Source organism: Pyxicephalus adspersus, chromosome 2, assembly GCF_032062135.1.
Source record: "Pyxicephalus adspersus chromosome 2, UCB_Pads_2.0, whole genome shotgun sequence".
Lineage (NCBI taxonomy): Eukaryota > Metazoa > Chordata > Amphibia > Anura > Pyxicephalidae > Pyxicephalus > Pyxicephalus adspersus.
In genome coordinates this window covers 43490426-43517703 of record NC_092859.1, presented here as the reverse complement: position 1 = coordinate 43517703, position 27278 = coordinate 43490426, and the positions used below count along the sequence as shown (strand labels likewise).

At 38.7% G+C, this 27278-nt stretch overlaps 1 protein-coding gene across 4 annotated transcripts in view; it reads left to right on the top strand.

Annotated features, from left to right (window-relative positions):
* PCDH1 (protocadherin 1) overlaps window positions 1-26987 on the top strand; it is a 142015-nt gene extending 115028 nt beyond the window's left edge. For 3 of the 4 annotated variants that reach the window (XM_072400596.1, XM_072400598.1, XM_072400597.1), the window contains exon 5: window positions 26286-26987. In XM_072400596.1, coding sequence (XP_072256697.1) covers window positions 26286-26692 — 407 coding nt within the window. In that variant the 3' untranslated portion in view covers window positions 26693-26987. Of the gene's footprint in view, window positions 1-19263; window positions 19397-26285 lie in introns of all 4 variants that reach the window. The other variant, XM_072400599.1, reaches the window with a different exon arrangement.
* The last annotated feature ends 291 nt before the right edge of the window (window positions 26988-27278 follow it).

Below are 27278 nucleotides of genomic sequence, written 5' to 3'. Positions count from 1 at the left end.
GTAATGATATTTGAGAGTGCTGCTATGAGTGTTGTTACCTTGTACCTTTCCAGTTATACAACTTGACTTTTCAAGGCAAACCTGCAACTAGTTTTATCAAAATAAAATGGAGTTCCAGTAATCTTAGGTACATCTGTTGCCTTGCCTTAAGTGGGAAGCACATGTTAACTTTAAAACTCTTGGCAAATGTACAAATATGTAGTTGAAATCCATATAAAGAAGATATCTTACTTTATTAGGGTTTGTGTTTCCGCTATAAGGTTTTGGAATTTAAAGATCTTTGCCACACAATACTGCCCGGTCTGGGACCTGATTTTTCTTTGCCGCAGTTAAGCAACATTTACAGGTCCTGTCCACCCCCCAGCTTGTAACTGGATAGTGAAAGGCAATCAGCAGACAAACAAACTGTGCTCTTTTCTTTATCAGTATGTTGTTTGTCAGGGCACTGCAGCTCAACTGTTTGTCGTTTTCTTATGCAGTTTCTCCCTTCCCTGGTGTGTACAGGAACTACAAAAAATTTCACGCCAGGACATTTATATGTTGTATTATAGATTACAAAACTTTATTAATGTGTGGCTTATATGTGCACTGAGGTCAATTTTAGGATTATTAAAGCTAGTTAATGTTATGTATTTTTGTTACACACTGACACAATCCATATATTTTTTTGCCTGTTCTGTAACTGTAGAATATATCCCGGCTTAAATGAAAAGAAATCACCCTTCTTTAAATGGAGCTAACAGTAATATGCTCACAGTGAACCAGAATAAATGCAGTATTGCCAAATTAAATGTAATGATTGCTTCTTTCTAATCAGAAGTATTTTTCAAACCATCTCTATTGAGGTTAGATGGGGACGGCCGTTGCAGTAAAAGTAAATCTTGGCTGCTCATACAGTGTACCTGTGGCTCTGGCAGGAGCTGACTGAACAGCTCTGCATTGTTGTATAGGTTACACTTCCACTTGGGTTTTTGCTTATGCATGCTCCCCTTGACCCCCTCAGCCTTGACAGAGCATTACAAGTAAAGGCCAGGATAGAAAACCAGAGGCAATTTAGCAAACAATGATCCATTTGTTTGGTATTGATCAGTGCAGCGCTTGAAGCAAAGAGCTGTGTAGGTGTGCCTCTGGTTTTCTCTTGTTCTTTGGCACTCTGTTATGTGAGGTGTTCGATCCAGGCTCTGTAGTTTCCAAGAGTTGTGAATACTGCCTTACTTTGCTCAGAGATTCCTCGCTGATCTGGCCTCGTGCCCACCTCTGTGTGTCAACTTTTGTTTTGTGGCTGCATTTGAAATGGTCCATGCTAGGACTCTGAGCCACTCTCTTCTTGTTTGCATGGCTAAGGCATAGTGCAGTGGCATCACTGTTTAGAATCTGTATGGGGTGGGTGTTTTGTTAAAGCTCATTTCCAGTTTTGGATCATAGGCAGTACATTGTATATGCACTTTGGAGCGTTATTAAAGCTAAACATTTCTGGGGAGTCATGGCTGCTTGGAGATAAAATAAAGGTTGACCCAAAACATATATTTAGATTATAGATAAAGCATGGAAGTCACCACATGGCTTTTTCTACCTTCTGAATATTCTCATGATGAGATTCCCTGCCATAGTTCTTGCCTGTTTTCTAACGTCGTATGGGAGCCCTAGTTGTTACTTTTTCTCCTCTCTGTCTTCTTATATAGCCTAAAATACAAATCTAACTGGAAGTGTAGGGTCCTTAATTTGGTCATGCCAAATGCACAGGTCTGGGTACCGTGCCAAAAATTTACATCAATAGAGTTATTATTATTATTATTAAACAGGATTTATATAGCGCCAACATATTACGCAGCGCTGTACATTAAATAGGGATTTAATGACAATGACAGACTAATACAGACAGTGATACAGGAGGAGAGGACCCTGCCCCGAAGAGCTTACAATCTAGTATTTCATCCCAACCTGGAATATAGTGCCAAAAATTAAAACACTCTTCAATTTTATCCAAGTTTAAAGTTGGGCTTTAAGTTCTAAGCAAGAGTTATATTTTTGCAGCAATGAAAGTTGCTGCTTTCAGTTGCAGATTTGTTTTCAGATTTGCGGTGTACATCCTGTGACCTTATTTGGTTGCATCTATTTTCGTCTTATTTTATGTTCTTCACATTTTGTTTCTTTACCTCTAAAGAATCTACTAAACTTGTTATTCTTCTGTGTTCTCCCTCCACATTTACTTCCTGCCATTCTTTGTCATGATTTCATAGACTTAGCACTGCGGGATCTGGAGGTCTTTGCAAAAGAGAATTGGGGGATTAGTCAGTGCTACTAAGTAAGATTGGGTAGCAGTGGAGGGGGGGGGGGGGACCAAAAGAGATTGAAGCCCTAAGAAGTAGTGAAGATCAGTGCTGTGGGTTCTGAAGAGGATCAATCTATTGCAAGCAGAAGAGGATTATGGGATTAGTAATATCCCAGCTGTATCGGACACCAGTTGGCCACTCGTAAATCCACTGTGTCTGCTGCACTTGATCAGCCAGTGTCAGCTCTGTTGTGCTGAGGAGGAGAACCAGCTATAAGTTTTATACTGCATGAAAACTCAAAGGACAATTACTGCCATACACAATTAAATTTATGCTGTATCTTTTTTTGGTTTAACCTTGTTTCTGAGGATCAACACATTGTGTTGTGCATTGTGCATTTTTTTTGGGTAGTACAAGAAAGGCGACCTCATGGTTCATTATCTCTCGGCTCTCTGACAGATGTGACATGCAAAAATGTGAAGTTGTCCTCATAAATTTCAGTGCACAACTTTTCCTAGGTCCTTTATTAACCAAGACATGAGAGGTTAAAATGTGTCAATTTGTTTATCTTTCATATTCCTTCAAGTAACCCTATTACCAAGAAACTCCATTAAAAAAAAAATAGAAAAAAAAAGTAATATTATATGATTTTTTGTGACTGTACACTGCATATTCTGAGATGTTGTTAGAACAATTCTTAGAAATTCCTTAAACCAGTGGTCCCCAACCATTTCGGACCCACAGACCACTAAATTTACCCAGAAACACAACCCGCCCACTTGCCTGAGCCTGCGATCCATATGGGGCACATGCCGGTGCACCCCCCAGGCGGGGATCCTTTTCTTGACCCCATGTGGGGGCGCCCCAGCCAGAGCTGCGGACCACCGAAATTTTATCACTGACCACTGGTTGGCGACCGCTGCCTTAAACCATTCTTAAGCTACGTACACACGGCAGATTTTTATTGCCCGATAATCGGCATCGGCCAATTATCGGGCGAAAATCTTCCGTGTGTACAGTCGGTGTCGTCCATCGTCCGGACGACCGAGCGCGCAGCAGGCTGCCGCTCCGTCGCTCTCCCCCTCCCCTCTCCATAGAGCATGAACGGTGCTGTATGTACAGCATCGTTCATGCATCTTGCAGCCAACGACAAAAATTGCAAGTGTGTACGCAGCTTTATACACTCCTAATTTTTTAGCCAGCTAGTTTCACTGAAATGTAATGATAAAGTTTTTATCCTAAGAAGAAAGTTATCGTTTGATAGGATACTGGGAGTAGCAGAGAAAAAATCACCTAGGGACAAAGGGGACCTGAGCTCTGAAATCTTTGCCCAAAAATAGGCATAGGGCAATAGACTATTGGTCACCAATTTTATTTGTGGTTTCCCTGCAGCTGATCGTTTTCTCATTACTGACTTTCCATACCCTTTTTCTATACTGTGTTTTTGTTCAGAGAAAACCATCTTGGTAGAGAAAGATTTGCTTCTTTATGGTAAAACCTTTAGCAAGCAGAACCGTGAATAGCAAAGTAGTGGCATCACAAAAATGCTATGAGACAACTCAGCAGGCCAGCTTGCTTTGCAGCTCCATTTGTCTGAAACCTCAACTTCAGCTGACACATAAGATGAGCCACTGCCACTTTTAAAGAGTCATTGATCCTCCTGATTAAACTGCATGTCCAGTAAAAACTAGGCCTTTTACTTGGACTGTTGAAGCATTCAATAGGTAATTGCCCCATGACATTAGCTGATGGTTGCACTTTGGTCAAGTTTAGAATTCTTGCTGAAAGATCTTTTTTTCCCTAGCAGAGTTCTAGACACACATGGTGTTAGGAAAAACTGGGTGTTTAATGTTGTCGCTGATCAGAAATATCAATAGAACAAACCAATTATGACTTCATATTCCACATGTTACCTGAACTTAAGAAGCCGAAAGAGCCAGGTAACCTGCATTCCCAGATGGTGGTCATATCAACGTCATTACTATTTTATTTCCTAAAAAAGCTGCCAATATCCATTTGTTCCTTTCACCCCTACAGAAGACAACCTTTTTATAGATTTTCAAAGATTGTTTATATCCCCAATTGTATCCAATTTTTCTTTAAATCCCAAGGATAGTATAATGATCACATGTCTGTGGCAACCTTTATGCTTTTTATGATACAAAAAAATAAAGGGAATATTCTTCTTTGTTATCACCAACATTTTATTGATGTTCTAAGTTGAACTGTGTAATGTTGGTTTACCTTCTTATCATATTCGTTCCTCCCACTCCCTAATTGGCACACAGATGAATGGCTGAACGTAGTTGTCCCTCGCTGCTTCCTTCTTTCCTTCCTTGCATGGACACTTTAATTGGTACGGAGATGAACCAGAATTCTGGTTCTGCATTTTGCTTCCACCCCATCTTGATATATATTTTTTTCTTTACGTTGTTATAGAGAGATAATTTTTTTTACTGCACCTTCATTTGTACCAAGATAAGCTTTGATTTCATCACTTCCTTTTTTTGACTTATACAGATTCCACCCCTCGCCACGAATTGTTAGCTTTGATTTGGGATTAAAGGATACATTCATTGAAGCTTTCCCACCTTGAACTTTTTTTCCTCCCTTCTCCTCCTTTTCCCACTCTTTTACCATTTGTGTTTGATTCTGCTATCATTATTCTTTTATTTTATTTTAGTTCTTGCTGTTTTCATTGCCTTTATGGTCCTTTGTCGTTGTTGGTCATGCACCCCCTATTTTAATTTTCCACTTTTTCTTGTGCATTTTTCATCCCCTGCAGCCGCCAACCACCCCATCTTTCCTCATTAGCCAAAATTTCTGGTTCACCTCAGTTTGTGAGCTGTCGCTAACGTGTTTCATTCTCATCGTTCTGTTTTCTCGTCTAATCCCCTCCAAACAGTTCTCCTGTCTTTCTGCCGTTACCAATCCGCTTTTCTCCTTTCTGTTCGCCCCCACCTCGTCTCTCTATTTGTGTCCCCTTTGATTAGGTGGAGACAGCGCGGATATTCAGAGGTTTTAATTAAATGATAACAGCCCGAGGCTCCCTCCCTTCCGGATGATAACACAGGCCTTTATCGCACTCACGCTTCCAATCCTTTTCTGCCTCTCTCCCGCTTTCCTCCTTTCATGTGTAATTTTTAATTATGTTTTATAATCTCAATTGCAAAATAGCCTTAAAACAAAAAAAAAGAAGCTCCCTTTTCTTACCATGTCACTTTCTCTTCTCCTGTGCTTTGGCTGTATGTCCGGAAAATAGCTATGTGCATGTGTGTGGTCCGCTGCATCCCAGCACTTCTTAAAACCCAAGCAAATGAAAGCCCTAGACTTTAATTTAAAATAAGTAAATCGTGTATCATTTCTAATGAGATAGGAAGCATTTGTCATGACGAATGGAGCATTTCCTTATTGTGACAGTAAAGTGTGCAGCCTCGGTAATCGAAGATGAATATATTATGGTCTTGTTTATGGAAAGACCTGAATAATGCAGTTTGCATGGATTACAGATATGCAGATAGATCAATATTGCTGTTAAAGAAGACCTCCAAAATCTCTTCAGAAAGTGTGTGTGCATTCTGGAAGATTTTTTTCTCCTTTTTACAGTAACTCCTGAATGCTGCCCATTTGTCCATTGGATGTCACAGGTCGTTTTGCAAGTGGGTTCCTCATCTAGACGTTTTGTTTTTAATAATATCCACATATATGAAAATTGTATTGAGTGTTAATAAATATTTAAAAGTTATGTAGGTTTTGTGGTCTTAGAAATCATTTTAGTATGATTAGAATTATTTTAGGGAGTTTGGGAGTTTTAGTAACTTTGGGAGTTTTTATAACCTCTTTTTGCATTTCACCGCTGAGGAAATCTAAATCTGTTAAATTAAATGAGCTCTCTATCCATAATTCTGAGGTTCCCCACTCTGCCCCTGCTTATTCTGCACAATTATATTATGTAGTGGAATAGCTGGGTCAGATTTTTAATGTAAGAGAACAGAGCAGGTAGGTGGGAGCTTTTGTAATTCAGAGTCTATATGAAGAATGAATTGATGTTAGAGGAACTGTGCTTTTTAAAAACACGACTTGAATTCTGTTTAGATAAACCTGTGAGGTTTTTAAAAAATCAGTTTAGGTAAAACTATAAACCGGTAAAAGTTTTCCAAATTGGCCAGAGGGTGACTTAAGTGATCAATATTATGTTATATGAGGTTAGCATTCTGTATAGTGCTTTCAGAAGCCTTCACGTCATGCATCAATTTGACAGGTACAGTAACACTGCCTGCATAGATTAGGTGGCATTGCAGTACAGGGTAATCTGTTGCTGCCAGAATTACCATTCCTTTGTGATGAGAACACACATTTTTCTAATGTGCACGTATTGAATTCTAAGTTGTTGTGTTTGCTTGTATAAACATTATGAGCAAGGCAATGTCAATTGTCTTCTGCCATATAAAAAGCAAAAGTGATAGGCAGAGCACAGTTATACATAGCAATGAATGATAAAATCTGTTGTTATTTATTAATACACAGTATTTATATAGCGCTGACATATTAGGCAGCGTTATACAAAGTCCAAAGTGATGTCACTAGCTGTCCCTTAAAGGAGCTCACAATTTAATGTGCCTACCATAGTCATATGTCATAAATGTAGTCTAAGGTCACTTTTGGGGGGAGCCAATTACCTTACCACATGTTTTTAGTATGTTGGAGGAAACCCACACAAACATGGGGAGAACCTGCAAACGCAACACAGATAGTGTCCTGGATGACATTCGAACATGGGACCCAGCTCTGCAGAGGCCAGAGTGCTAACCGCTGAGCCACCATGCTGCCAATCTAGTCTACTTATTGAATTTATTTAGCTTTAATATATTCTGACATGTTTAGGGTGCATGTATGGTTTACTCTCATCCTTGCCACCCCAGAATCACATTTGGTATGTATGGCCGTGTCCTTTTTACTAGCATTGGCATCAGGTCAATATTAGTAATAGGCCAAGCCTATGAAATGTGGTTTGCTGAGGGATTCTGATTGTGCTAAAGATTTGATTTTTTTCCCTACCTTATTAATTGTCCAAGATAAACTTTTCAGTTTTCAGCTGGTATAGGGAAGCAGTCAGTGTGTAAAACTGTACAGCTATACATTTGTGAGACTACATTTCTGGAGATTATATTGCCTTTTTACCTGAAATAATTCCTAAATATGGACTACTGTGCTACGTCACATAGCTAGAACAGGTTAAATATAAAAGAATTCAGTGCTGTGATTCTGTTAATGAATGAGATTAAAAAAGAATTCTGACATGTTTATTTTTCTGATTCCTATGACTGTTATGTGGGCAGGAGGTTGCTGTTCTGAGCTTCCCATGTGCTAATTTGACAGCAGCAAGAGGCCCCCTCGGGTGGCACTTGTAAATGTGGGAAATATGGCACAATTGTAAACGTGTGAAGAAGAGCTAGGTTGTGACACTCATACATCTGTGATCATCCAGATTAACCTAAGCTGTGCGCCCTGCTTCAAAAGTCATTTATCAGCGTTAATGTGAATCTTCCAGGACAAGATTGTGGCATGCAAAGTAGACGGTAAGACACATGGCTGCAGAATGAAGAGCGGCCGAGATTCCAGCACGCTGGAGCCACACGGTGAGGACAGGCTACAGAAAAGCCAATTTCTATAAGCTTGACATGTTGCTCTTTTTCATACTTTCAGCCTTCGTTTAGTATAAAAATATTTGTGCTTAGTGGCTTTGAAGACCTTCGGAGAAGATATAAATGAATGTGCACTTTCTATTTGCAAGCTATAGAAGTGTCTCTGATGATACATTCTACTTCAGTCATTTTGCAAGGGGACGAGGGCTTCGATATTATCTCAATCTACATTCACGTAATGGCAACTTTGAGGTGTATATTTCACCAGGCCTATATTTTCATAGCATATTGTCCTTTTTTGGAACAGTTCTTCTTAAAATAGGAAGCACACTTTCAAATAATGATTTACATAACTTGGTCATATATCGTCTTCTGCGGTAAAAAAAGTATTGCTCCATGTGGATGTGTGTGGTTCACAGTGGCAGAGAGATTTATAAATGGCCTAATCTCATTCCACCACTAGAGAAAGCAACCAGAGGCCTATACATTCATCTGGAATCTGTATGTACCCAATTTACACTATGGTATTGATTACTAAAAGAATGGAGTGGACCTAAATTTTAACACAATGTGCATACGATTCATAAATCAGTTAACACCATATTGTCTTACTTTATTTTTCACTTTGGCAAATTCTTCAGTTCAGTGTTTCTCACGCAGAATTCCTCCAGAGGTTCCTGGGGCCTTGAGCAATGAGCAATCTGTGCCTCTTAGGTTCAGTTTAAATGACACCAATGATCTTTTTGGCTATTTGTAAGGGTGACGGTATTCCCACTGGCCAGCAATGTAATGCTATTGTAGTGAGCTGTGAGTATAGTAATTACAGCAGGGGTTCCATATGGAGTTTTTTTCAAGGGTCCCCCTCCCCCATGGTAAAAAGTTCAAGAAAGGCTGCTCCAGATTATGCTGTATAAAATACCAACTGTCTCAAATATGGATTCTCCTTGTACAATTCCATAGGAGCACTAAAAACTGCCTAAAATAAGTTGTTGCAGCTTGAAAAAAGGTAAAATGCATCTACCAGTCAATTTTGAATGACTTCGGAAGCATCTCAAACTGATCTGAAAATTCAAAGTAAATCAAAAGCAAGCTACATTTGCACATTGATACACCCAAAGCTTGACACAGACCCTTATTCTTTCTTAAAGGTAATATCAAGGCAACTTTCAATGTCTTCCAAGTTGTGTTGCAAAATCTGCAAACTGCAAAATTAAAGAACCACATTTATATTTCTTTTAATACCTTTGCGACCATTCCAAGCCTGTCCTTGGGTGTCCTCAACAGGAAGAGTGCTCATTACCCCAAGATCTATGCTGGAGGAGCAGGTGGTTTACTTGGGAGTCTGCCGACTTGCTGCATACAATATGAATAAATTAGAATGGCGTTACAGATAATCTGAACAGAATTACTGTCAACTAAAAGCTGTTAATTCTTTGGGTGCTTTATCACCATCTTACCATATGTTCCATAAAATAAATTTTCAATATAACCAAGTGCCACTATGAACGAAGGGTTAGAGGCCTCATTTTATGAGTCCAAAATCATTGCTGTTGTTTTGCTAGTGTGCATCACATTAATCGGGCTCTTCCCACATTGAAACAGTGGTTAATGATGGCACCGGAATAGACTCTGTGGTTATTTAAGGTGAAGCACTAGCAAATAGATGTATATATAAATAGGTGTATATCACGAACTACTACTACACTTTATTGTGCTTTTTAGAACCTACTTTTGCATTATCCTTCTTTCTAGCTTTCTTTAAACTTTAGTCAAAGTTGAAAATTACTCACTTTGCTTTATATGGTTCACATTCTTGCTTTTGAAGATCATGTTCTTAACTCGCTTTTGGCTTACCTGTTTGAGATATTATCAAACTGACTTATGTCATGCAGGGAAAACTTAAAATTATTGGTTCATTGTGTAGAAGTCGTCTGGAGCTTGCATTGCTAGCCTTCTGTAATAAAAAGCTTGTTGCTTGGCTGTTTCAGGATAGATACTAAGCAGTTGTATCCTCTCTGGTTCATTGTTGACTAGTTTTCTTGGATATTTTGAAGTGGTTATACACTAGAAAAGAATTTAGGGTCTGTGGTGAAGAGTGAATGCAACATGTTTTAGACTTCACTCAAAATTCGTTGATAGGCGTATTTGGCATGCAGTTTACCTCCTGCTTATCTGCATTTGGCCTCTTTCCTTTAGCTTTTGTATTTCTAGTCTTATATGATGAGGCAAACTATACTGACCCAAATAGAAACATGTCTACGTAGGCTCACAGTTTAGACTTGGGAAAGCAGATACACCCACTTCACTAGTGAAGGACTAGTTGCAAGTAGCACTCCGATTAGGGTGAATTGAGGGCCTTTCCTGCTTTCTCCACATAGCATTAGAAGTTGATTGATTGACTTTATTTCTTGCATTGAATTGCTCTTTAAAAGGGAAGATGATTTGAATTCTCTTCTAACAACAAGTACCTATTTCACAGGAAAAGGTGATGTGTCTACGACTAGCCATTAGCACTATATGGTACAATATGTTAATGTTTAAGGAGTCCATTTCCTAGAGAACATCATTTTCAGGTTGTAAAGTTCAACCCCAATTAGCAGCGTATGGCCAAAGAATGGAAGCACTCAGCCATCTAATGCTGCTAATACATAATTTAAGAGCCATGTAATAGCTTCTCACATTTAGATTTTAGGACTATAATGAAAAATCTCTTGTTACACTTTTGGCCCATAGCAAGGGTTTTACACCTACAACAAAATGTTGGCGGACATCCAGGTATTATTATCTATATTACTATTTGAAATGCCATTTTTTATTGTTACTCTTCAGAATGGGTTAAGAGTATCCCTATAATGGTGAAAGTAGTATAAAGGTCTAGCTCTGGCCTGTAATTGCTCGGGGCCAATCTTGATCCCATCAGTATCGCCTATCCCGCGGCTGGAGATATTTTCTAGATGGGTTAATGATGGTGAATTTCCCTGGCCACTCCACTAACGTTGCACATACGCTCTGCATCTCATCATATAGTCCCCCAGTAATTACACATAGAAAGCTGGCTTCAATCTTCCAGCAGGATCTCTTGAGAAACTCGGCTGTGCGCCAAACCCTCATTCACTCTGCTACTTTTTTTTTATTTTATTTCTATCCATCTTTTTTATATCCATGTCAGCACATATTTTCCCACAATCCTCTATTTTAGCTTGTTTCTAAACCATAGCTTCTCGAAAAATTCTGAACACCGTTTGTGTGAGTACACTTCCTTGCCAATATAGCAGTCCTTTGTCACAATTGGTCACATTGCTTGCAAATGTCAGGCCCTAAACAGCAAGCAGGAAAAGGTGTTTGACTAGTTGCTATGGATTAGTACACATTCAGGTTTTTCTCTTGGTAAAAAACAAGCAAAGGGCTGTTTACATTGCAGCATCAATGAACCTGTTCTGTTTAACTGCAGCAAACATTGTAAATATATAAATCCTCTTTTGCTGCATTGAGGCTTCGGTTCCTGGTTCTGCTCTGGTCTATGAGTCAGCGTTCCTGATTACCTGGCGCGCTCAGGCTGCTGATTGGCTGCATACAAATCCTGTACTGGAGTAGATGTTTAGCCTTTAGATTAATGACAAGAAAATCAATAGCTTGTGCTGGCAGCCGGTTGATGGCTGTTATGGCAGGCTGTGATGGCCTTGTAAGTTACCCCATTCTCGAAAACTGTTAATGCACATTGATAGCAAGCGGGCCCAGCAGCTGATCCCTGCCAATAACTTGCTTGCAAACTCTAGATGCCAAAATCGCACGGCTGGCAGCACGGCCAGCGCTGCAGGCTGATCTGCTATCTGATACCCCCAGGAGAGCATCTTCTGAAACCGTTCATAACATTGCCTCATGGACAAAAACAACAGCTTTAAAGTGGATAATGCCATAGCTTTGACAAATTTAATTAGAACATTGCATGTTTCTTGGGAATGCCTTTACTGTAAAACCAGTTATTCCACAGAATGATGTCACTAGATTGTAAGCTTTTGTGGTTATTTTCTCTCCCTGTCCTCCAGGAAGGGACACCTGATGAAAACCTATTTTAAAAAAGCTCTAGATAAAAGATCTGTTTTTACATCTATTTGCCAATATAATGGACAGCCAAATGTCCGATTCAAGGTGTAATGGTATGAATATACAATGGTATACAGAGTCTGGGGAATGTATAGCATAGCATACATTTTACAGCAGTTTTGTGGTACATGATGTATAAACCCCCCCCCCCAAAAAAAAAAAATTAATATATTGCAGTTTTCCCATTATTAGATATGGCTACTGTATAAGCTTTCTTTTTACATGCTCAATTTCGCTTGTTCGTGCCATATCCTATCCAAGGGAGACAAAGCTCCCTTTCTGCACTGTATCTCTGGAGGAACAGCAGTATCATACTCCCAGCAGAAAGTGTGATAGAACTACAGAACACATCAATCTATTCATCAATGCCATAACATTACAGGGATGTGCTGTTCAGCTGTTATTAATATTATTACACAGTATTTATATAGCACCAACATGTTACGCAGAGCTCACAATCCAATGTCCCTCAAGGTCAATTTTGGGGTAAAGACAATTAACCTAACAGGTTTTTGGAATGTGGGAGGAAATCGGGGTACAGGGGGAAACCCAGGTAGACATGAGGAGAACCTGCAAACTCCATTCTGATAGTGCCCTGGCCAAGATTTTAACCTGCCACCTAGCACTGCAAAGGCCAGAGTGCTAACCTCTGAGCCACCGTGCTGCCCATAGTTAACAGCAGTGAATGGGGTGGGACTGATAACACTGCTTGAGAAGAACTTGCATTATTACTGGATTTCTGGGTATTGTCAGGTATTTACATTAATTTAGGCTGAATATCGATATTGTTCATGTTGCTGGAGATGAACATTCATGATCATTTTCAGTAACACAAGACCAACCTAGCACTGTTCAGTTATATGAAGAGTCAAGGGGTGAGGAAGAACAAGAGGCATCCTGCTGCGTCCTTCACCGTAGAAAAATGCAATGGTCATTTGGTGATCCACCACGATTTGTCAATAAACAAGAGGATCATTCATCTTGGACAACAACCATCTAGGGGCTGTACATTGTGTACATTTTAAATGATACGTTGAAGAATTAAATAATAATTCTTGTTATCATAAAAGCCAGTTCTAGCTAATGTTTCAATTTCGTAATCCTTTTCAGCCAGTTCTCTTTACACAGTTCTCTTTACTTTAACAAAAAAGGGCAAAAATAACCTGAAGTACATTAACCCAAATATGACTTTTCAGTTGCCGAAGTTTTAGAAATATTTTTTTTACATTGACAGAATGAAGTGCAAGGGGAGTATGTGACTATACTGTCCCTGCAAAGACTTTAGGCATATGTATTGCCAGTATGCTAAAATGTAAAAATATTACCTATGTCTCAACCAGGCTTCTATACTTTCTTGGTTTCTTAACTAGTAGGGGCTGTAAACTGCATCTAAGATTGTGGCTTCTGATGATAATAGTTGCCCAGTAGATCCTTCAGTCTAGCACATGAAGATTAGATGACAATAAATACAATGGAGATGTTATGCCAGAATTGGCCAAAGCTATGTATGCTGATTTTTTTTATAAGCATTTGAACTCATAATGCCAGGGAAAATTTGTAATAAAGAACCAATGGCACTTTTATATATACTCTATAAGTACTGTTAGACTTTAAATTAGAAAAGAAATGCACAGCAGAAATTTACATTCAAATAAGTATAGGCCTTTAAGCTTTCCAAGTTTTTTATGTTTTTTTACTTAGAGTTAAGTTTGCTGCTTCTAGTGATGTCTCAATGTATCTGTCTCTTGTATCTTTTCTGCCCTCAGGTCTTTCTTCATATTTTTTTCACCCTGTGTTGTCTTTGTAATAGAGCTGATAGCAATCTTTCCAAACACTCCCATTGTGTATAGAGCGCAGTATGAATACACCTAGTTACTCCTCTCTTCAGTTTAAGGAAGAAAAATAAGACTCGCTAGTAGATTTAGAAGAATAAGTCATTAAAGTTTGGAGCCTATTCATAAAGCATTTACCTTCATGGCATCACATTACCTGCACTTTTCCAAGTTGCATTAGATAAGTTCTGTTTTTCTCAGCAACTATATATTACCGTATTTTTCGCCGTATAAGACGCTCCGGAATATAAGACGCACCCAATTTTAAAGGAGGAAAATCTAGAAAAAAAGATTCTGAAAGATTATTCCCCTTCTGATCACTCATGTGCTATTCATACCGGTATTCCCCTTCTGATCACTCATGTGCCATTCAAATTCCCTTTCTGATCACTCTGTACTTTTCAAATTCCCCTTCTGATCACTCTGTGTCATTCAAATTCCCCTTCTGATCACTCTGTGTCATTCAAATTCCCCTTCTGATCACTCTGTGCTTTTTTTCTATTGTACGGCAGTTAGGACAGGGAACAGCAGGTGGCGCTGTGCCGGCTTCTTTCGCTTTGCTTTACAGACAGGAGAAAACACGATGCTGGCAGAGGAGAGAAGAGAGAGACACGCTGCAGCCAGAAACACACGCAGGATCGGGTGAGTATAATATTCTAATTATTTTTTTTAACACATTTGTCGTATAGGACGCACTAACTTTTCCCCCCCTGTTTTGGGGAAGAAAAAGTGCGTCTTATATGGCAAAAAATACGGTAAGTTGCAAAATCTTAATGAGGTTCCATAGATATGATCAAAGTCCTGAAGAACATCAGCCAGTCATTGAGGAGCCTGTAGTTTCAGAGAGGGAGTAGGTAACTGGGTTAGGTCACACTAAAACATTAAATAGAGATGGGTTGTGGTATATAGACTTTACTTTGTGGAAGTTAGACATGTAATATCTTCTGGACAACCAAGGTCATTTATCACTTAAAACAAAGATAAAATACACACCTCCCTGTTACCCAAGATGATGGACTTTTGGAAAACTTTTAGTAATTACTACTTTCTCCCTGTTAGCCCAGGTCTAATGGTGTTTCAAACATGCTTTCTTGCACTTAAAATAAATTGCTGAATCAAGTAAGCACACATATTGAGTATCCCTGAGGGTGGTATAATTGTGCCTGTATGGGTAATGACAAACCAAACAGGAGAAACGTGCAGATTGAATATCTAAAATAGAGCTGGCTGAATAGATCCAGGTTTTCATTACCATTATAGAAACTAAGAAGGTTCCTTCTGTCTGGAAACTAAAGCTGCTTGTAACACCCCAGTCAGCAACTACAAAAGTGCATTTTGTTCTGTCTTTTTCTGTTGCATAAAAGTTTAAAAATAATGTTTGAGTATTGAAAGAGAGGAGAAAACTGCAGCACAAAATAAAGTGCTCCGGAGCATCAAAATTATTGCAGGTATTGCCTCTGCCTGTACCTTCAAATCTTGTTTCAGGTATATCTAATACAAAGGAAATAGAAACCCAACTAAAAATAGGTTCAGTTAAATCTGTTAATAGAGACCCTCATTCCAGGAACAATGGGAATTTGCTCCTACATGATGTGTCCCTGGATTGGAAAATTAAGGAAAAAGAAATGGATTTAAGATTTTACCAATACTTTTTTTGTTTAAGGCTAAAGGAAAACATGTAGAGTTTAGAATTTGTTTCCCATAGAACGGCGTTTCCTAAAGTGGGTATATCAGCAAGATTCCAGGCATACGGCAATTTGAACCCACCCTGGTGCATAATGGGACATTTAGCAGAGCATCCTAAATGATTGTTTTCACCTGTCCTGCTTCAGATCACAGTCCTTTCTCAGCCACATGCAATGCAATCACATCAAAACAGACCCAATGGTCATAGGACTATTATCCTATAGGACCATCAGGTCCTTATAATCAAGAAGATTGCCAGTTATCAAGATTGGGATTAGTGAAAAATAAGCACCCATCGTACTGCTCCATCTGTGCTACTCTGTACTAGGCCAACCATAGTGCTCCCTGGGGCACAGGAAGGGGATTATATTAAGGAGAACATTTCTATGAACTGTAATAAAGGGGTTTTTATGGAGCACTATAACAAAAGAACAATACGGTGGGCACTAATATGAAGGAAGTACTAAGGTTAGCCCTGTAATGAAGGGAGCACCAGGTGAAACATTAAATAAAGAGCGGCCTATGTGTAATGAGGTTCAGGGAACACACTGCAGAAGCTGGGACACTGGGAAGGCATACTCAGATGCTTGGACAAACTTTGGAGTGGGATGGGACATACTGGGGAGGAAGAGGGGGGAGGGCACCAGAAGGGTGTTTTTTTGTTTTTGTTTTTTTTTCTTTGCTAAGACCCCAAATATTATTGGCAGCACCTGGCAAGTGGTGGGCAAGAAGTAATGATCCATTAAAAGAAAATGTGTTACCCAATAGACTGTTCAGTCTGTAGGCTAAGCTTATTGACTGAAAGCCAATGAATGAAAGGCTGGGGGAGGCAGGTAGAGTAAAGCAAAGGGTTAGGTGATGCTGGATGTCCATTAGCCAGGAAATAGGGGGCCCCATTCAAATGCGAGAAACTCATAGTATGCAAATAAACCAGAGCAAGCAAATTCAGTATAGGAGAGAAACTTATACAATGGTGACAGACTAAAGGTTGGGCTAGAGTTCTGCTTTAGGTGTCTTGAGGTTGTAGAATGTTCTCCAGGGACTCTTGCAACACACATGCAGTTACATGGAAAATATAATGCCTGATATATTTTCCTCCACTACCCTGTTATTTCAGCCAGTATAATTGTGTGGGGTCTCCGAAATCCCCATGCTAGATTCAGCAAGCATATAATTATTCTGAAGAAGTAAGCCTCTGGGAATAGATTGTAAGCTTCCTTTCAGATGGTATCAGGTCCTTTCCCCTTAAGATTTTTAGCATTGTATCAATGTGTATAGCTGTATGTGTATATATTTACATTTTCTGTGTCTGGAATTACACTATACATAGGTCTGCACAGCTGTCTTTATTCTTCTTGCATGAGTTTTTTTGCTTATTAGAATTCTAGAATTAGAATAGCTATTAGAGTAATGTGTGTTTAAATAGGAATTGCAGATAATGATATTCACGGCAAACGTATCTGCCTTGATAAATTTTTGCTGTCTCCTTCTGTAGAAATATCTTTTGCATTGTAAAATATAGAAAATAATAAAAATAAAAATGTGGATGAAAGCAGACACGAGCATTTACTGATCACTACCCAGCTGGTATATTTTTAAAGGGGTGACACATTTACCAATATTCCCATTCCACTTGACAATAGTTAGCTTGTTTTTAGTGGGGAAAAAAGCAAACCTCTTGATTTTTGGTTATTCAACTTGTAAGGATGTCATCAACTTTATTTGTAAAGGCTGTTTTTGTAAAAACTCACCTTTGCGTTCAAGCCCTGTATCCTGTGTGCTACATGGGACAGTCTGCCTATTGCGGTCACATAGTCATTCTACTCCAATGTATGTCAAGTCCATTACACAAGGAGACAATGTGTACTGGAGAACATTCTTTACACATAGGCTTTACAGAATGCCCCCTGTAGCTATGATTGTAATTAACACTTACAATCATTTGTAGAATAGCTTGTTGCAATTTGAAAAGTCAAGGTTATTCTAAAGCCCAGTTAAATCTTTCTTTTGTTTCATTGTAATGTTCTATGTTTTCACCTGCTTCAACTGAGTTTTGCATTTCCATTGACTTGGAAGGGAATACCAAACTCATGTGATACAATCAAAAGCCTATCGACAGGGGTCTTTTGAAAAAGTTAGCAACTATGGTCTAGTTCTTACATTATTCTGGCTTTGTGTATAAAAATCTGATAATGGACATATATACATATACTATAAAAGATTTATTTGGGATTTTTTCTACACTTAGTGCAAACAGGTGGTGGTGTTTCCAATACCAACCAAACGTAAACTAATCACCGCCTATACATTTTTAATAAACTAGAGGTATGGTACTAGCGTCTCATTTAAAGGTACACTTAGGCTTTGAGCTATTGGTCTCTTTCATTTTTATTAATTTTTCTAATCATGTTTATCACTCTGCCTTGAAGTCCCTCATAGAGGTATACTGGTTTTTTTAAAAATGGTGCACGCTTCAGCTCCTCATTTGCATGCCTGTTTCCATATTCCCTTTGGCTTCCGCTATGCTTCACGCAATGCCTAGCTTTTCCTCCTGTGGGCCTCCACTTGTAATTTTAGATTACTGAGAATATGTGTAAGTCCTGCATTATTGCTGATGGCTGCTGCAGCAACAAATGGTCCACCAAGCTTATTTTAAATTACATTTTCCCCTTGTTTTAGCATGTTCTAGACTATTGCAGCTTGCTGCATTTTATGTTTGTGCTATTGGTCCTATTTTGCGAGTCTCCAAAGAGGAGTCATTTCTACCTATATTTGTAGACCTACAGCCACTGATATTAGTAGAAGCTTGGCAGTCATGTATGCATGGATCATTACAACCTTGTCAGACTGAGTGATGACATGCAAGACCTGTCCTATGTAAGTGGAGTTACTGACTCAAGCATTGGGTCATCAGATGCATGTAGAAATTGACACCTCAGCACCTAGAAGCAGAAAAAGAGTCATAATTACTCAGAGATAAGTTCTTGTTTTAAGAAGTCAAAGCTCCAAAAAATAGTGTAGCACAGAGAGTTGAGTGCACATATTAAAAACCTAAACTATTGAGAAATGGGGAAGTACCCCCACTGACAGAGGAAGTGGCAGAAATGCTGCCATTTTAGACTAATGCCACCAATATAGTCCATAAGAACTTTTATAGCATGTGTCTTCATTCACAAAAGATTTGCTAAAAGAATTGGGAGAGGCAGATGGTGAATGTTTTCTGGTTCTGTACTGAACAAGACACATCTAACATCCCTTTAGATAGATCCTTGTCTCTGCAGATCACTGGTGAACCTTTGTAGTACACATATTTAAAGAGGTACTGGGAATGCTTATTGCTGCTTCTCTGTATACAGGGTTCTTTAGATAAGTTTATCAGAAAATAGCAGGACCCCTGATAATTTCAGTAGATTGCTCAAAGTTCAGCAGTAAAAAAAACTACGGAAAAAAGGCCATCTAAGAAATGTCAGGCCTCTGTCCATATAATTATTTGGGGTAAGACACATCCTTTAGAGTATGTAAGCTATAATGATAAAAATGGAGGTCCTCTATATACTAATCTATTGATAAGGAAATATATACAGTAGTTGGTTCTAGTTTCTGCACTTGTCACATTTGGGACTTCACATTGCAGTTTGTGTATGTCATGTTCCGTCTCTCCCTGTCTCACTGGCCGTCCTTTCTCTCTCTTTATCTCTTTCCTATACATGCGCACTGCCACAGGGAAGAGCGGTGAAAATTTCGATAGTCCGCTAACCCGGGACGTGCCAAGATTAGGCTGCGGTCTGCCACATTATAAAGTTCTAAAGTCGGCAGGGCAGGCGACTCTGCAACCCGCGATGTAGAAAGGACTCTGGTAAATGACCTCCTGTTCCTCTTCCACTCACTTGACATTGCTTTAGTGAGGACAGGGGTGTGCTGCTTTTAGTAATAGTTAACCTGTTGTTGTGGTGGGGATTGGCAGCCTCCAACCTCAGTGGGGCAAAAGCAGAAAGGCAGGGAGCATTGTGTGTCTTGTCAACAAAATGTTTACTTTAGACCAAAAGTGCTAAGGTAGTGACTTTACCTATCCAAATATTTGTTTTAGTAGTTAAGGATGTATGAAGGTTATTATTTCCACAAGGTAGCTTTGCAGTTTAAAGGGGTTGTCCACCTTTTATTTATTTATTTTTTTATTTGTGTGTGTGTGTATGTTTGTGGCTTTTGTTATTTTGGGGTATTTATAGGCAGCATAAACTTGGATTTGTTTATATTTGTTGTAAAATTGTGAGATCCTGACATATTGCTACAGATCTAAGTTAAAGTTAATCTATGGTCTACATAGACTTGACATTTTTAAGCTGATTTACTCTGTATCATGCAACAGTTTTATATGGAGAAAGGGACGGAGAAGAATTAAATGTTGGTGAGCATTAGTCTGGTTGATAGATATACACAGAACAAAATATTTTTCTATTGTTTAAGGTAATAGGATATGCATCCCAAATCCTGATAATAAGCTGTAAAACATTCCCCTAAATATTTTAATAACCTTTTAAAACTCATATTGTAGTTGCCCAAAATGTCTTTTTATTGAAGTTCTAGAGGTTACAGTGTAATGGCAAGCAGGTAAGGTACCTAATGCCCAACTCCAGGCAGGCTATCTGAAATCTGTGCCATTCCCAAATATGCACAATGTAGGTGTACAGGATCCAGAGGCATAGGGGTAGATCTTATCGGTAAAGTGGTGATCACCAGTAGACCAAAAATAAGTAGGAAGAATAAATGCAATTGTGCAGACAACCGTGTGTTGGAATGTATAGTTACCCTTTTTATGCAATGCAGCCATAATAGTATAACTGGGTGGTAAAGCATTACTTTCTAGTTATTTAGTAGATAAAACACTTTATCAGTGTTTTAGGCACATGTTTGGCTGAAGTTATGTTCCCACTGATTAACCCTGGTGGTACATTCCTGGAGTGATCAAATCACTGTATTCCCCTGACACAACATCATCAATGAACATTTGTTCCCCTCCAGGCAGAATGGTGGGTTATCAGATCACAAATGGGCAGCACTGCTCAGGTCAGCATTTCAAAGACCCCATTTTTCTTTTCTTAGTGCTGACCTTTGAACTGCTCTAAAACAGATGAGAGTTCTGTTTCTTGGTGGTACCTGAACATAGAGCAAAAAAAAAGATTTATTAATGAAACACTGTATGCTGTTAGATACCATACTGTCTTTGTTCTTTGAAGGCTTTCTAGAAGCCATAAATTATACATTTTTTTCAGCTGCAAAGACTATTGCTGGTACTAATTAAGTTCTGTAGACAATAAAGGTAATATTTTATTAAAGAAAACAATTTGTGTGGAAAGGCTGTGATAGAAGCAGTCATTTGCTTGACTCTGGAATAGTGGTCGTTTACAGAATTCCTGTTCTGGAGCTAGTAAGCAGTATCTTCAATGATCAATAGATTATTGCGGTATCCCCTTTAAAGTATGAACTAAATTTATAGTATCATCATTTATTATTCACAAAATGGCATTTGAAAGAAGACCTGTTTGATGTAGAGTCTGAATTTTGAGCTATACTAATAAGAAAGGGCAGTTTTCACATCTTTAGTCATATCAAAAGATTCCTCTGTGCATGGTCTGTTTTAGCTTTGAAGGTGATCCCCCTTCCCAGAAACAAAATGTCAGTTTTTTATGGCTGTCCATTTGCTACATCACCCTCTGGGTTTTTCATTGGTATTTTTCTTTTTCTGACAATTCAGTTTTAAGGGGAACCCTTGCCTTTTGCAGACTAAAACAAGAGAATTAAGGCTAATATTGATTTCATAAGGGCTCGTGGGTGCCAGATACAGACACACACCCAGTACAAGTGGCTTTGGTGTTGTGTTTTTTGACTTGTCTGAAACTGTTCATATTTAACACAGATGACTAGCACGCTACTGGTGCTTCAACGTCCTTGTACAGTCTCTCCTTTAAGTTATGTACACCTCTCTATTCATGCTGTGGGCGCACCAGTCCAGACTGGCAGTGAGGTTTGCGGTGTAGTTACCACTTGCTAATAAACCGCTGCCTTGGGGGAGACACAAGTAACTTCTACCCACGGCATCCCCAAAGGGAATAAATGGGGGAGGCAGTGAGTGATACAGTACCAATCAATAATCCACCCCCCACCCCACCCCTCTGTCAAATCTGCAGGTGCTGATAACTAAGAAAGAACAAGCTCTGCAGTGTGAGTTGGAGTCATGCAGGACTGTTTGATGCAGAGGTAGGTCTGAACCTAGCCTTAACAGTAAAGATTTTGATGAATGGTTAATATGGTTGTGGAGCAGAACACACAGAGAAAGTCTAGTGGACCTGATACATGTAGGTATAATACTTGCTGGAGGTATTGGAGCATAAGAAGTATAAGTGCGCTTAAAGTGCAAATACCTCTAAACTCAGCATAAGGAAATAGTCTTAAGCAAATTGAAGTTGTAAACTATGTAGCTAGATAAATCCAACATTAGTTGATTAATAATAAAAAGCCTAAGAACGGGCAATTTGATTTCTACTGAACAGAGGAATCAAGAAGCACTATTGATTGGCCTATTTTCTCTTCTTTTAAAATCTTTTGTAGCTTTTGGTTGTGTGACCATTTTCCGTAGCATCTCAAAAAGTCTGTTCAGCAAAGTTAGCTATCAAATGCTGTCTGTGGAGCCATGCAGGTTCTCTTTAAATGGCTGTACATACCCAGTCTTCAACCCCATCATCAAATCTCTTGCTGTACAAGTACATTGTGTGATGCGGTCCCTTGTAGATTGATTTAATGCTTCTTGAAACACGTACCCAATTATGATTGCAACATGCCAGGAGCAGTGCAGAAAGTAATATCATTAGCCATAAAAATCGACACACTCAATGGGGAAAATGTGTTCCAAGGAGAAGCAATACAGAATGCAGCCTTCAACAATGTATTCCTTTAGGCCAGGGAAGCTTTAACATTGCTTCAGTTTTGCTGTGGCTAAAAGCAATGAGTGTGACTGTTTTTGTCAGAAAACAAGAACCGATTGAAATTCTAATGTATTTTTTTTTTTCATTGGCTGAGACATTTTATTAAAATGTATTACAGCAAATTTTATAGGATGATGCAAGTTATAGGAGGTAGGTCTCCTTAATATTGTAGTGTCTGTAGCTGTACTGTACTTTTTTTGGTCATAGGTCATAGGACTTTTTTTTTTTTTTTTTTTAGACTAAACAAGACAAAAAAAAAAACCTCACTATTATAGTTTTTATTTATATTTGCTATTTGACAGTTTATGTTCAGGATTCTCCTAATTTAAATCAGATGGTCCACCAGGTATTTTGGATATGTTTCTTTTCCTGGTTTGTATGTAACAATCTTCGCATCTTGTGTGTAATTTCTAAACTATCAGGAGGAGTCTGGGGATCAGGTTGAAGAAATGGAAAGAGGAGGGGTGGAAGGAGGGCGAGATGGGACTCTTAATAACTCAAGGGAAGCTATGCAGCAGCTGTCAGACAGATAGAGGCAAAAACGCAATGAACCTTTTGGGTCCCCAAATCAGCAGGTTTATTGTTCGGCACGACTAGTAATTAAATGTTGTGTTTTGATACTTTAATGGGGCGCCGAGGTCTTTTGTTTGTGACTTGCAATGTCATCATAGACTGGCGGTTACACCAAATTTATCTTTTATAAAACTTGTGTTGCATCACAGCAGGGGATCCACTGACCAGTGCCCTCCAAAATGCCTGTGCAGGCTTTCTCAATAAATAATGTTTATTATGGAAAAAAAAATACAAGATCTGTAAAATGTTAGCGGATAATATACATGATCAGTGCCAGGTGCTTCCCGCTGGCTCTTAAAACAACACTATCAATCACTGCATATTTTTACATTTATTTTCCTAGCAGAAATTGACTTGTGCTTTTTATACCGTTAGGGATTTTTTTTCCCTTCCATACGTTATGCAAAATATTTAGCAGTCTAACTACGCAAACTTCATTCTCTTGTTCTGGGTATCCAGCTTTTATTTTCTGACCAGTCAGTCTGAACTGGTTGGGTTTTTAATTTTAGTATGATTCCTGCTAAAACACAATTAAGGAAGAAATTCTGATGCTTATTGATGCTTATTTCATAAGAGGCAAAAAGTAAATTGTACATTGAGATGTGGTTGATAATCAGAATTCAACTTGGCAGAACAATGAAAAATATATTTAATGGGAGCAGATATACCTATACAGGGAGAAATATGGAGGTCACATCCACTATTTCATGCAAATGCCTGAGTATTCTGCTACTCAAAGAAATATGCAGATAAGTACTTCCAACTTTATATTGACTTTTCTGATCTGTGTAATTGTTCCAAGGCACAGGCTCAGATCATTGGTTAACATAGGAGGTTAGAACTTAGGTTCATCACAGGTTTAATTAAAGGTGTAGTATTTAAACAAACACTTCTAATCTGTATCCAATGGAAGTCTGCCTACCTTAAAGTGCAGCTAAACCTATTGTGGAGGGTTTGACCTTTCAACGTATTGTGTAAGTATGCATTCAATACTTGAACATGGCACATTTGCTACTAAGCTGTATTGTAGCATCGATGGGTCTATCCTGTCGATGGGTGATTCTGTTGGGTCCTTAAAGCTCTTGGTATGGGTTAGAATCTTATTTTTTTTCTTTGTGATGTCTGCAGCCATCTAGAATTATTTCCCCTCATCCCCTATTAATCTCTTTTTGTAAAGGTGTGATAGGGTGCCATCAAGAAAATTCACTTTACCAAGGGTCACAGTAGTAAAACCCCCAAGACAGTTCACAGGAATGTCAGGCTGATGCCACATGTAGCCCTTTTACACCTGTAGGCCTAAGCTGTTATCAAGGTAATAAAGCTTCCTTCTTTTTATTTTATAACTGAATAATTACAGAATTAAAAATTCTAAATTATCTTGCAACAATGGGGCAGATCATTAATTGAAGTGAGCAGTAATAATATTTTTTTTATTTTCTTGTTACCCAATTTAGGAGAAGTTTACCCATGTCTGTCTGTTTTGTCTTCATAAAAAAATAGTAGTATGAGCATTATCAGGATTGGGAACAGGGGGGAAACATGGGGATAAAAATGCTAACCTGTCCTCAACCTACTCCATACTTCAGCCACAATAAAAATAAAAAGGTTAGGTTAAGACAAGCTGACCAAAGACCAATGTGGTCATTGTTTAGTAACTTTTTTTTTTTGTATTCCTAAATTGACTAAACATTCTGCCTTGAAGAATAAGTGATATTAAAGCTATAAAAATCACTGCTGGCCTGTGAGCTTCATCCCCACATGGTTACTGCTGTAGTTGTGAATTTCTCATACTTTCTTATCAGTACTCTTGAATATGAAATGCTGTTTGATTAAAGAGCCGATTTATAATTGTCAGGACTAGCTCTTGCTACCCAATCAACAATCCGTTTATAACATGCCTTAGCAAAGTGATTTATTTTTTTTGAATAGTGAAAGTCCATTTTGTTTTTGCTATAGAGCGTTACAAGGTTGATTGAGACTTGTTAATGATTAAGACTTTGGCTAGAGTACCAATTTTGCCAGTATGTCCAATCCACCAAATTACCCTTTGTCCTGGATTGGAGTTCCTTGGTGCAGGTTTTGCCCTGTTTTTCTCCTGGATATGACAAGGGACCACATCTGGGTTAAGTGAAGGCTGTGATTGATCAACTGAAGTAGTCAAGCAGAATATTCACACAGTCCCTTGCCATCTAACAGCTAGAAGAGGAAGTGGTATTCTGAGACTTTGCCTCATGACTGAGATATGTATTAGTATTGGCTGTGGGCCTTCTTATTAATGGCGACCTTAATAGGAAATGCCCTGCTTAAAGGCTATTTTTATCTAGAAAATGTTTGCAGTTATGTTACCATGTGACGGCACAAATACTTCTTATTGCAAACATTTTAGCAAGTGGTTCCCTGTCTGTGTGGTCTTTTGTTCATAGTTAGATTCAGCTTTTTGACAATTGACATTAAAAGGCTTGACAGTGGGCAACATGTTTTTTTTCTTGTTGAAGTGGATCTTGTGTTATGATCTCATTACATTTTATTGTTGGGGTTATTTAAGGATCTGTGAAAGGAGCGAAGTCTATTTTTTTAGAGCAGCCAGTCAGAAGGTAATGGGCACTGTATTTGGCTCTTTACCTCTTTAAGTAAGCTTAGAGATATAAGACTTTTCAATAGTTGGGTACTATTTTTGCTACTGTCTCCTTAAGAATAAGATTTTTTGATGAAACAAGGACAAATGCCCATGACTTGTTTTTTCCTAATTGCCATATATCCTTGTTGGAAGTTGCCATAATTGCCATATATTGCAAGCATACAGTGGTTGGACCAAGCTCCTTATACCAGAACTTGCTTGGGTGACCTTTTACTTGCTCGATATGGCTGAAGGAGCAATGTAGGTTATACTGTTAGACTGTCTTTAGTCCACCAAGATCTCTAAAAGGCACTAATATAAATTATATTAAGTACCAATGTTGTAGAAACAAAATTTACTCTCTTCGTGACATTTAAACTAGTTTACTCCTCCTTACATGATATGACTCACATTTTATTGCTATAGAGCATGACTCACAGCTAAAAAAATACATAAATAAAAAATGTTGCTTTGAGGATGTGTGGGTGAGACTGTAAATATGCATGGGGAACAGGGTTCCTGCTGGACAATTGATGCATTGACCAATGTTTCTTTTTTTTTTCTTTTATTTATAGATCTCAGACCACTGCCTGATGTAGCCATGACGGGAAACTGCACACGGGAATGTACAGAATATGGACACTCTGACACTTGCTGGATGCCTGGCCAGCCATCACCCAACCGCAGGCCCAAGAATGCCCTCAAGCTCTCCACTTTTGTGCCTTACCAAGACAAGGGGAGTCAAGAGCAAATTGGCAATGGCAACCCCAGAATTCCAGAGGACCGCATCGGAGGCAACAATAACAGCACCACCAAAATGGCTAACATTCAGCTGTTACCGACTTACAGTGCCTTTACCAGTAACAGCCATGAGTCATGTACGGACTCCCCTTTGGAGGAAATCCCACTAACCCAAACAGCTGATTTCCAGCACGCCACCACTCCTTCATCCCAGTCTGCCAAGCGGGAGATATATCTGTGAGATTCACTTGACCTTTTTTCTTTTTTTTTTTTTTTTTTTTTTTCCGCATGGATTAAAGTCAGAAAGACCAAGAGGAATATTTGGGAGATAAAGACTTAAACCAAGTTAACTTTTAAATGAAGGAGATACATTTTTAGGTGGACAAAGGACAAAACAGTGTTTTGTGGTCCATGCAGTTGCTTCTAGTGTTTTTATTTTTTTTTTTCTCTTCAGGTTTATTTTATTATACCTATGTAAAGTTTCAAACCACCCTCTACATAGACGATTCATTGTCATAAAGGTCAGAACTGGATTTGGAAAGGGTGGGAGAGGGGGGGAGTTTTTTTTTTAAGGTATAGTTTTTATATATGTAAAAAGGGAGCTTGCGTTTTGGTTTCTCATGCTCAAAGAGGGAAACCTCAAAGCAAAGAAGGACTTTATAAGCCATTCTGGTTCTGGTTTCAGTTTTAAAAAAAAAAAAGTCTGAAAAAGTTCTTGGTGCTCTTCTGGTACGTAGGTTTGAATGTCCTCATTATAAAAAAGCCAGTTCTTTGTGATAACTGAAGTGGGTGTAGGCTTTGGATTTTTTGCTGTTCTATTTAAACCT